The sequence below is a fragment of the Xenopus laevis genome, chromosome 7L, assembly GCF_017654675.1.
Source record: "Xenopus laevis strain J_2021 chromosome 7L, Xenopus_laevis_v10.1, whole genome shotgun sequence".
Classification (NCBI taxonomy): Eukaryota; Metazoa; Chordata; class Amphibia; order Anura; family Pipidae; genus Xenopus; species Xenopus laevis.
In genome coordinates, this window is record NC_054383.1 from 128,886,388 (window position 1) to 128,899,177 (window position 12,790).

General features: G+C 37.0%; 1 protein-coding gene across 1 annotated transcript; it reads left to right on the top strand.

The window, feature by feature from the left end:
- Positions 1–1,049: 1,049 nt before the first annotated feature.
- Positions 1,050–12,790, top strand: LOC108696821 (sialic acid-binding Ig-like lectin 13). The gene is made up of 8 exons (XM_041569717.1): positions 1,050–1,168; positions 3,603–3,995; positions 5,051–5,344; positions 6,661–6,690; positions 7,192–7,446; positions 8,819–8,921; positions 9,544–9,640; positions 12,548–12,790. Exons 1-8 carry the CDS (start codon positions 1,093–1,095, stop codon positions 12,704–12,706), a joined length of 1,407 nt encoding a protein of 468 aa, XP_041425651.1. The 5' UTR covers positions 1,050–1,092; the 3' UTR covers positions 12,707–12,790.

Consider the following 12,790-nt stretch of genomic DNA (forward strand, 5'->3'; position numbering starts at 1 on the left):
TCAAATGTTGTTTTTTTTTTTGCCTTCCTCTGGATCAACTAGAAGTTAAGCAGATTATATATATTATATATTAGGCACGTTGAACTTGATGGACGTGTGTCTTTTTTCAACTTAACTTACTATGTTACTTTGAATTGTGCTGTTTTTTTATCCTTTTCTTTAAATCAGAGTGTTGGTTTCAAGTTAGTAAAAAAATATCTGCTTTATATGGACCCGTATCCATAATACACCTTTGTTTCTATGCCTGGATCTGTATAAGTTCAGTATAATTTATGGGAATCCCTCCATGATTCCTTTTCTTGATTCCCCTAGTTCTCTTCAGAAATTGAAAAGAAAAGCTTAATTATAGATGTAAGAGAATTGACCAGTGGGAATTCTAATTAGATTACCAGCACTCAGTGTCGGACTGGGATACCAGGGGCCCACCAGAAAACTATTACTACAGAAGACAATGGGCCCACTTTCCAAACTATTATTCCTCCTTTCCTTAACTTCTTTATTCTCCTAGTCTTTTATATCTACTTACTATATTCATATTGTATCTACTTATATTCTTCTTATATCTACTGCCTATATTCTTCCATTATTAAGAATTTTCCCCATAAAGACATGATAGGACAGTGCAGACTGCATATATCAATTCTGATTATTAATAAATGTTGCTGTATCAGCTTCTGTGACAGATGATATGTGACTTTTGCTGTTTTGATAATTTACAACAATCCCTAACATCAATCTCCCAACAGCAGCCCAGAGAATACTGAGCATGTGCATGTCCACCAGTCACTCAAATGGCGGGGGAACAAAGTTATAAGATGGCAACCCTTATGGACAACTTTGAAAGCATAAATCATTAATTTTTATTAGGCTTCTCAACCTCTGGGCTTGGCTAGGCTGGTCTCTGTGCAGTAAGTTCAGAATGTTTATGTTTAGTATATAAAATACAGTATTGCTAGCAATATTCTGTTTTAGACTTTAGTTCCCCTTTAAACATACTTAGCCATCTCTTCACACTTCATACTTTTTTCATATTTTCTAGGTAAATTAGTCCTTCTTTGACCATAGACCAGTCTATGCTGGCTGTATATCAGGATGGGGGTCAGAAGATATTGGTTTTACTGGGAATACCATATTATTCTCCTGTCTATTTTGTCATTGCACTGGAAGGGTAAGTATAGTTGACTTTTTATTAATGTAACTGAAGACACAAAAGGAGAATAAACACTACAAAAAAAAAAAATATTGCTGTGGCAAAAAAAAGATATATATATATATATATATATATATATATATATATATATATATATATATATATATATATATATATATATTAAATGTAATGACATAGTTAAAGATCTAGTTATTCTTATTCCCACCCACTAATTTTTTTCCATCGTGAAAATGTTTTTACTAGGTTTTATGATTTTTTGAAAAAAAAAAAGTGGTTATATACTGTATTGAAGTATTTAATTGGCAATGGCTAAAGTACTAAACAAAAAAGTTAAATTAACAATCTAAATCTATGAGAAATGCACAACTCATTAAAAAGTATTCACTCTGAACAAAATGTTAGATAACACGGGTGAATCAAATGTTTTCCACTGGTAACAAAAATTCTATTTACTACTACTGAAATTGTAATTATTTTTCTTCAAATGTTGATAAATCAGATTAGGGCAGCCAGCTAAGGTAGAATAGAGTAGGCCAATTCTTTGCTTAGCTCCCTATTTAGGAAAACCCAAGCAAAATTATATTATATTCAGCAATGTTAACCTCCCTGGAACCAAATCATTCCAAACCATCATACAAGTACATAGCATAATTCAGGCATTTAAAGTAACAGGTCAACACAGTCAGGTCAGCACTCAGTTAAATAATTTCTCTCAATTACTCACGACCACTTTAGGTGCTATCACTCTAGGGAACCGTGAACACTTTCTCCTCTACAGGGCCAAAACCATGACACCAGCAATTCCACGGCACTCTTAATTGGTCTTAACACCTTCTTAGTCAACTTCCCCGGGAGTCCAGTGCCCTACACTATTCATTTTAACCCTAACTGGAGAGGTACCCACTAGGAAACTATTGCCACGCACTCCTCAGTGGGGCTTTTGGCTGCCCATTGTCACTATATTAATCTGCTAAGTGTACTATAACAAAACTAAGCTGCTGACTAGGCCAGGCTTCACTCTTTCCAATAAGTTTGGTACTGTCTGGGGCTCTTTTCTATGTTGTCTTCTTCCCTAGATGTTCCTCCCATGAAGCACACCTCTGCCTGATATCCTGTCTCCTTTTATATCCTACTGAGCTCCACCCCCTTGAACATTTTAGGTTTTTGCCTACTCGCTAGCTCCCTCTATTGCCCAGACACTATAATTAGAACTAACATATATCCAACTTAACCATCTAGCTGCAGAAAATGGTAATTACCCCAAAATAACTTTTGTGTTGCCCCATTCTCCCCCTTACAAGTTGTGCCCCAATTGTGCCTTTGGTGTACCCTGTTTGGGTGGGGGTTAATTCCTAAAAAATCCTGAAGGATTACCAGGTCTTTATACAACTGAACTGCATTCCAACATAAATCATGTTTACATCATCTTCATGGGATCATTTTAACCCATTTGTATCAACTGGTTTCTTGTGTGAGAAGAATTTAGTGCGAATGGCCAGGGAGTGAGAGGGTGGTGGGAAGGACACTGTCTTAAGCCACTATCTTCTGGTTCAGTCTCCACTCATGCTTATTGATCATGTTGAGACTTAGAAAAGCCACCACCTTTCGATATGTATTTTTTATGTGTTTGATGCACATTTTAAATTCAATAAAATAATAAAACACGTTGAACTGAAAAAATAGATGTGATTCCATGTATGAAAATGCATATAAATGCAATACATTTGTTTTGAGATGTTTAACAATACACTTTACATTTAAACACCTGTGTGTAAGTTCTCAGAATGGTGGATCCAGTTGAACAGGGCTGCTGTAGAGCCACATCCGATTCATGCAGAATAACATGCAACTTGCAAATCAACAACACTGCATGAAATTATGGAAGAGTTACTTGAATCTTACGGGGTTATTTATTCAAGTCCGAATGCCAAAAATCCAAAAAAATCTATTTTTTTACTATTAAATTGAAATTTTTAGTTAAAAAAAAACAAAACAACGTTTTTTGGGATTTATTATAAACCGAGGATGGAAAAAGTCAGAATCCAAAAATCTGGCATCTCAGATCTGCCGAGTTTGTATATAAGTCAATGGCAGAAGTCCCGAAGATATGCTGATCTATGCTGGGTTTCGTGCAATAATAATTCAAGGATTTTCTGGTTTTCAGGCAAAAAAACTAGATTTTTCGGGAGGAAAATCTGAAAAATTAATACGATTTAAATTTTTGGACGATTTTCATGATTTTTTAGAGTTTTTCCCAAACTGGAAATTTTCGGGAAAATGTATTGATAAAAAAGGGGACATTTCAGAAAACAATTAGATACATTCTGACTTTAATAAATAACCCCCTTCAAGAATATAACTATTTTTCTTTTCTGACAGAATGTAAAGCATGATAAACAAAGCACATATGATATTTATATCTCTCCCACAGGCAGGAAGTGTGAGGAACAGACAGAGGCTCGAACAGGGTTTAAAATTGAGGCACCAGCAGAGGTGACAGTGCAGAGGGGACTCTGTGTGCTCATCCCCTGTAACTTTACTGTTGGTCCTGGTTATAACTTAACCAAAGATGCCATTGGAATCTGGTATAAAGGATATAATGGACATCCAAATGGCCCAGTTGCAGCTTCTACTGACTCCTCTCAGTTCCCTGATAGAACAAACGGGCGCTTTATATTCACTGGGAAAGTGAGTGCAGGAGACTGTTCCTTCTCTATCAGTGATGCACAACCAGGAGACACTGACCAGAACCACTTCAGACTTGAGGATAGAGATCCTTTAAAATGTAACTATCTTCATATCCAGCCAAATGTATCTGTGACAGGTGAGTGAAAATAAAAACAAAATGATTACAATTACAGGATGCCATTTTGTTCATACAGAACCAAACAGATCTTGGACAGTGTAAAATAGTGATGGGCGAATTTGTCCCGTTTCAGTTCTCCACGAAATTTGCTATTTACCGTGAAATTCACAAAATGGGCGAAAAATTTGTTAAACACGGATTTTGACGGCCATTAATGTTAATGGAGTAAATTCGCAAATTTATTCGCCGGCGGCGAAATGCGGAAATTTGCCGCAAATTCGCCACTGGCGAATAAATTCACCCATCCCTAGTGTTAGTGTAAAGTACAGAACAGGGATTGCTGGTTTTGTCACTCTGTAGGCAGCAGTAAAACAAATATCTCCCCATGACATGACTGCTATTCTTTTAGATCTCCCCCATCCCTTCTTAAGGGCAATGAAACACGGGGAGATATTTTTGCGCACATTAAAAATTCCTGCTTTCCAATTTTCTCATGATGAAGCCAAATCAATGTAAGTAATGTGATTTACCTGGGGCAATTGCAAATGTTAGCACAAGGCACTTTCGGGGAGTAGCACATTTTCAATATGGGTTATTGTGTGTGTAATTGTCCTGCGGCTTAGGCTAGAGCAGGTCGAACACAATCGGTATGTGTTTTTAACAACAGCCTTTTTATTTCAGAGAATTCAACTTAATAGAAGGCACTACTAGAGGGCACAAGCTAAGTTGTAGTCACAGAAATTCCATATGATGCACTGATAGCAACATAGCATCTGATTTGTTAAATTTTTCACAAGTTGTTGTGCATTGTGTCTAATTCACTTGGTGCACGTCAGTTGTGACTATTGACATAACCCTCTAAGGGAGTCCCAGAATTACTGGAAGATCTAGGCTGCTAGTTCCCTTGCTTCAATGCATACACTTGTGTATATTCTTTCAGATTGTGCCCAAGGGGAAACATTGTTTCTCACCTAAAGTAAGATCTTTTTTGAATAGCAATAAATATGAATCGTGCACTTCTATATTTGTCCTTGCATTCATGAATGAGCCTCCTTGTCTCGTGTGTCTTGTAGACCTGAAAGAACCTGATATATCTCCCACCAATGATCTGATCGCTGGTGAAGAAGTGACTGTGACTTGCACGGCTCCTACACACTGTCCTGGGCTCTCTCCTACCTTCACATGGGAAGGAAGTGTAAATACAGAAAATACACAGAATAATACATTGAGGCACCAAGATGGGACTGTCACCTACTGGTCAACTATCACTTTCACTCCATCACTGAGTGACCATGATTCCTCCTTAACCTGCACTGTGACTTATAAACATGAGTCTGCTAAGAAAAGCATCACCTTGAATGTTGAATGTAAGTCTTTAATCATGTTCTATTATTAAGGAGTGGTTTTACTCCTAAAAAAGTGCCAGTGAGTAGTACCATACATTTTCAAAGCAGTAATTTTAAGAAGAAAAAGAAGGGTGATTTTGGACAGTGTTATAATGATGTGGCTAAGAAAGGAGCTGTGTGTTGAGCTTCTGTATATGCCAAAAGGAGCTGTGGCTCATCTTTACTTCACCAATGACTGATGCACCATCCACTGGCCAACATGGTGTATCTCTAGATTGTTTCCATACCTGTCTGATTGTAGGGCTAACTGATATTCATAGTACTTCACAATCACGATCATCAGGCCACTCAATTCTATCCATACATGTATAACGACTTTGGGAAGTACAATTGAATAACTGCCGAAAGCTCTATCAGAAAAAAACACATGTATTATCCTGTACTCTAAATGGTGCAAAAATTATGCCCATAGACTCCAATGGGTTAAAACGCACCACATTGTGGGCCCAACATTTTTTGACGCCTATAGACTTTTTGGCTAATTTTCGCTGTTTCGCACATTTTTGGTGAAGAGAAACGAGTCACTGGGGCTCATTTAGCAACACTGTGTAAATTTGCCCAAGGCCAGTTACCAGTTTGCCCAAGGCCAGTTAGCAACCAATCAGTGACTAGCTTTTTAAAGCCATCTGCAAGTAGAACAATGAATGCAGCCATTTGATTGGTTGCCATGGGTTACTGCCCATGGGCACATTTGCCCAGTGTTGATAAATGACCCCCACTATGTTTAAATAAAATGCAGACAACCACTTGCCTTGGTTTAGATATTAGATTAAACTAGGGATGCACCGAATCCACTATTTTGGATTCGGCCGAACCCCTGAATCCTTCGCGAAAGATTCGGCCGAATACCGAACCAAATCCAAATTTGCATATGCAAATTAGGGGTGGGAAGGGGAACATTTTTTTTACTTCCTTGTTTTGTGACAAAAAGTCATGCGATTTCCCTCCCGACCCTAATTTGCCTATGCAAATTAGGATTCGGATTCGGTTCGGCCAGCAGAAGGATTCACCAAATCCGAATCCTGTTGAAATAGCCGAATTCTGAACCGAATCCTGGATTCGGTGGATCCCTAGTTTAAACCTCCTCCTCTGATGGCAGCAAACCTTTACACTTTGCACAACTATCAGAGTTTGAGACTCTGAAATTAAATCAGCGATAAAACCCTGCTTATCTGCTGGCTGGACAGCAGCAATGTGTGTCACATGTTGTGTTTCTTTGCTGCTGTAAATATACTCTACATGTGTGTTTTTATATGTCTAAATTATTTGTGTTGCAGATCCACCCATTCTGAATATCACTGTTCCAGGTAATATTGCATGCACAATTGATGTTGCATATTAATGCTGCTTTGTGGGGCATATTATTTTATATCAGTCAAGGAGCCTGTCTGGTCTGTCTGTGGAAGGGACTCCCAGAAGGGTTGTGGGTGCTGCCTCCCACTAAGCAGCCTTCAGGAGCCAATAATTCTCTAGAAAAGATATAAAGCGCAACAGCCTGGAGACTTTGTCCTAAGCAAAATGCTGGATTTAATTAACCTTTGATTCCTGGAGAGCCACAAGTCAATCATTTAGAGTCTGGTTGAGGAGCCAGTCTTTACATTTTTATGCCAAAAAAAACAGCCTTATTTTTTAAGGTACATTTTCCAGTGTCCAGAGTAATGTTTTATTAATCCTGCCCCAGCCTGATTATATATTATATACAGTGTATTTCTTGCTCAAGCATTCTTTGATTCATTCTTTGCTGTATTCAGTCTATAGATTTCTTTTTTGTTTAATGATGAGTTTAATACCTTGCTATGCAATCACAGGGGGAACAGAAGAGATCAACAGTCTAATTGTGAGAGAAGGCGACTCCCAGGAAATCTACTGTAAAGTAAACAGTAACCCAATGGCCAAAATTAGCTGGACTAAAGGAAATAGCCGTGTTGAGAATATCAAGCAGAATGGACAGAAACTGACTCTTTCACTAAGGAATGTAACAGAGAATGACACTGATACTTATACATGTACTGCACAGAACCAAAGGGGAATCAACAACCGCTCTATCAGTGTCTCTGTAGAATGTAAGTTACACTTATCTGATGTTAATTCTAATGTACAGTAAGTCTAGCATATATTTAATTGAAGGACTTGAATATCAGTAACAAGATACAATTTCTGTTTATGGAAAGCAACATACAAGTGTGTGTGTGTGTGTGTGTGTGTAATAAACAATTGTACTCTTTATTGCTCTGTGAAGAATATATATCTTTGTACATCTCTGTCATGTACAGAATAAAAGGCCCAGATTTATCATACCCTAAATCTTTATATCTATCTTTGAAATGTTCTCACTGAACATTTTACAACCTTGTAAAAATGTGGCAACCGAAAAAAAAAAAGACTTTCTTTGGCACTTAATCAACCACCTCCAGCACCACATCCTCCTGTGAACCCACTAGTTACAAACGGACCATGTAGACCTATGACAGGAGGACGTAGGAAGGAGAAGCTATCAGAGGATTACGTTCAGGTTCTCTAGGAGCACAAAGTTTGGGGGGGGGCTCATATCTTATTATATTAAGGGGCAGATTTATCAAAGTGCCAAAGTGAAAATTAGAATTTCAAATCTGAACTTTGAATTTTAAAATTAGAATTTTATGTTAGTGAAAATTGACTAGGGAATTGTTAAAATTCGATTTGAGTTTTTAAAAAAATTTGAATTTGAAATTTATCATGAACTGTCCCTTTAAGAGTTCAAATTCAACTAATTTGCCACCTTAAACCTGCCGAATTGCTGTTGTTTGCACCCTTACTGAAAATCAAGTTTTTTTTGGAGAAAAAACTTGAATTGAATTCGACTCAAATTTGATTCAATTCAAATTCAATTCGAGTTTGCAGGTCGATCCCATTCAACCGAGTTTGAAAAATTTGAATTTTTTGAAAAATTTCGATTTTTGACAAACTCCCATAAACTCAACCCTTGATAAATCTGCCCCTAAGTCTTCTTATTCTTGATAATATCACACACAATTGATCCCCAACCAGTAGCCCATGAGCAACATGTTGCTCACAAGCCCCTTGGATGATGCTCCTAGTGATCAAGCAGAAACTCCTGTAATCTGCCATTCCATACAGGGGTTACCAAATAGCCAATGAATGTTTATTTTGCATCCCACGGGAACTTTTTTCATGCCTGTGTTGCCCCCCCAACTTTATTTTTACACTTCAGTGTGGCTTACGGGTAAAAAAGGCTTGGGACCATTGTTATACATTGTGCTGGGATCTTTAGCCCAGCAACAACTCAGTTAACAGCTTTTCCATGCATGTAATAGCTTTGTAACTTAGAATATGCTTGGAACAGCCCAAAATGATGGCCCCTCTTAAATCATCTGCAGTGTAGTTGTTTCTTTTCATATGATCATTAATATGTAATAAACCCCTTTTGTTTTTCAGATGCACAAAAGTCAAAGATACATTTCTTCATTGTCGGACTTTGTATTTTATTTTTCACTTTTGGGGTGATAACATTGGTGTTTGTATTCAGATGGATGAGAAAGTAAGTCTTCGGTTATTTATTTCTTTATCATGATATCTCTTTCAGGATTGGTGCTTTGAAACAGATTGATGAAACTTCCTCTTTATTTGTTATTTCTGTTGTGCAGAAACAAATTCCCAAGAATGTAGCAGGTCCACAGAGGTCAAATAGGGTTATCTAGAGGCAGAATTATCAGAAGTCATAGTGTCCATCCAAAACACTTTGAATTGGACTTCGTAGGGCCCACCAGAGAACCTAACATTGTGGGCCCACTTTCACAATATTCAGATGCTGACAGTGTTCATGTAGAACTATGGTAAACAGGAATTGATGGTGGCCACCAGGAGATCCTTCGGTACCCTGGCAGGTCAACGGTCAATTCAATGTATCAATTTTTAACAATTTCTCAGAAAGCTGATCTGGTTCAGACAATGCCCTTCTGGAGTAAAGAATTTTTCTGAACAGACTTATCTATGAAATTGCTATTTATGCTTATCTTGAGTAATTTTAATTAACTGTTTAGAACATGTCTGTATGAAAACCAGTAGGTTATATATAGAAAAAAATTAACATTGATCTGCTGCTTATTTCATCCTTGGTGGTATTACTAATTCACTAATGTATTTTTATCATTTTGTTACAGGAAGCAGTTACAGGAGGACAGAACTACTAAAGAGTTGGATAAAAGTGATGGTGTTGTGATTTACAATAATACAGAGACTATACAAAGCATCAGCGATGTAAGTGATACTATTGGGTTTTTCATTTATTTTATAATTGTTATTGTGTATGTGAGTGTGTGCTCCTGGGTTCGTTGGTATATTCTGCAAAAAACAGAGATTATCAGATGAGGCACAGTCAGTTGTCTGTCACCAAAAAGCTCAGTCCCTGTCTATTGATTTCATTCAGTCTGATGCCTTCAGTTTAGAAACCTCTGCCGTAAGGGATACCAAGGTAGTAAGATGGAATCATGTCCTTGTAACACAATGTAATTATAGAGCAATGATTGTTAAACATTTTGAATTCAAGCTCTCCTTGATGGTCCAACCTTTGTTTAGGGCCCATCCGAAGGTTCAGTTTTTGTTGATGGCACTCTTAGCTCATGAAATGGGTACATATATTGTAAACTATCAGTTTATCAGGTACTAAACCATAGTTCCAAGAACATAATTTTGTATTTGTTTATTAACAGACTAGAGTCGGCATTGTAAGTTTCTATTCTTGCTGATATTAATTTGTGCAAAAGTTCCATGTAGGATGTTACAGAGTGACTTGACTAATTGGAGAACCAGGGAGCAAACGGGCAAATGAGGTTAAATGTTGATAAAGGTTATGCATTTGGGTACATAAATAGTACTTATACAGTGAATAGTAGTGTATTGGGGCCTCTGTAATTGAGAAAGATTTGAGGATTTTTCTGGATAATATACTGTGCAACAATAAGCAGCTACTAAAGAAAATATAGTGCTATCTTCATTAAAAAGGGCATTAGTCTTAGGGTTAAAAATTTAACTTTGCATCTTAATAGATTCCTGGTAAGGTTGCACCTTGATGCAGTGCAGTTTTGGGGCTCAGTCCTTAGAAATGGTATTAATGAGCTAGAGAGATGGCAGAAGACTTGCAACTAGTCATTTCTTTGCCATTTTGCAAATGTATGTCTTATGTTGTGATGGCGTAAGATGTTGATGACATCTTGAATATGCATAATATCAAAGGCTATTGTGATCTATCTATCATCTATCTATCAATCTATCTCTCTATCTTTCTATCTATCTCTCTATCTCTCTATCTATCTATCTATCTATCTATCTATCTATCATCAATTTATCTATCATCTATTAATCATCTATCTATCAATCAATCACTCTATTTATAAATTTATACATATAAATCTATAAACATGCCTATAAATACAACTGTTGATCTGAAGATCCCACTGGGGGTTATTTGGAGGTGCTCAACCAGATGGACTTTTGTTTTATTTCAACCAAATAAATTAACATCGTAACTATGTAAGTATCTATGACAGCAAATTCATATTCACCCAAAATCTTACTCTACTGACCTTCAAACAACGTTTTCAAGTGTATCTAGGAGAGCAAATGATTATTCTCCTAATACTCACCATAAGTGGCCTTCAGTATGAGCAGGCTCTGTCACTGTTTCAAGCCTCCCAAGGAAGTAAGTCCCACTGTTTGAGAACTAGTGCTATAGATTATACAGTAAATAGATGCAAAGGAAATAAGAACACTTGTAAGATACATCCCCAGTATTACATAGTTACATAGATAAATTTGGTTGAAAAAAGACCAAAGTCCATCAAGTTCAACCCCTCCAAATGAAACCCAGCACACATACCTACACAGACCCACTGAAACTATTTATACCAATATCTATATTAATTGTAGATTTTAGTATCACAATAGCTTTGGATATTATGTCTGTCCAAGAAATCATCCAAGCCCCTCTTAAAGGCATTAAAAGAATCAGCCATCAGGGCAACAACATTGCCCAGCTGGGCATTCCACAACCTCACTTGTTATCTACAAAAAACCCTAGATTCTTCTCAGTTAAGGATACCCCAACACACTGCCATTTAGTGTATAACTTGTATTTATATTATTTCTGTCAAAATGCATAACCTTTTATTTATGAACATTGAACCTAATTTTCCAGTTTTCTGCCCAGTTTTCTAATCTAGTCAAAGCACTCTGCAAAGTGGCAGCATCCTGCATATGACTTATAGTTCTGCACAATTTTGTATCACCAGCAAAAATAGAGATATTACATTCAATGCCCACCTCCAGGTCATTAATAATAAAGTTGAAAAGCAAACCAAGAACAGACCCCTGCAAGTCCACTAACAACACTGGTCAAAATAGAAAATGTTCCATTTACAACAACTCTTTGTAATCTTTCTTTTAGCCAGTTCTCTATCCAAGTACAAACACTATGTTCAGAGCCATTACTCCTAAATGTAACCATTAATCTTCTGTGTGGTACTGTAGCAAAGCCCAAGTAGATTCATTCCACTGCCATTGCAGAGTCGAGGTTCCTGCTCATCTCCTCATAAAAGGCAATTACATTTGTTTGGCAAGATCGGTTACACATAAAACCATGCTGGCACAAACTCATAGTATTATTATTTGCAATGAAGTCAAGTACTGTATCCCTTAATACTCCTTTCAAAATGCTTTCCTACCACTGATGTCAGACTTACCAGCCTATAGTTTTCAGGCTGAGAATGGGATCACTTTTTGAATAGCGGCACCACATTAGCAATTTGTCAGTCCCTTGGCACCATGCCAGAACTCAATGAATCCTGATAAATCAAAAAAAGAGGTTTGGCAATCACAGAGCTAAGATCATTTCGTACCCTGGGATGAATACCATTTGGTCCTGGAGCTTTGTTTACCGTTACATGTTATAGTCTCTTTTGAATTTCTCCTTGTGTGAACCATGCTTCATTTGTTGTATTAACAGAATTGGGACTATTTAGAAGTAAACCTTCATTACTTGGTTACTCATTGACATACTCTGCATAATAGTTCTTGTTCCTCTTTATTTATCTTGTAATAAAGTACAGTACAAGCGCTGTATGTTAAATCCCATATAGTCATACAGAAATATTATTTGATTTTCTGCAGGAATCCTACACCAACACAGAGGAAGCAAAACAGGTTAAGGATGACTTGTATATAATGAATGAAAAAGATGTGCAAAATGCCTCCCTGAATTTCTCAAAAATTAAACCAAAGGAAGCACTTCAATTGGAGATCATATATTCTGAGGTCAAACGCAATTAACCCTGGAGATATACTGAAAAAATACATGGATGACAACCAATCAAATTGTTGCGTTCATTGTTCTACTTGTAGCTGGCTTTAAAA

Bases quoted from the DNA above. Each gene is read 5' to 3' on its own strand.
- LOC108696821 (XM_041569717.1), top strand. From the start codon at position 1,093: ATGGGGGTCAGAAGATATTGGTTTTACTGGGAATACCATATTATTCTC. The intron at 7,447-8,818 runs GTAAGTTACACT...TTTGTTTTTCAG, and splicing joins TATCAGTGTCTCTGTAGAAT to ATGCACAAAAGTCAAAGATA. The intron at 9,641-12,547 runs GTAAGTGATACT...GATTTTCTGCAG, and splicing joins CTATACAAAGCATCAGCGAT to GAATCCTACACCAACACAGA.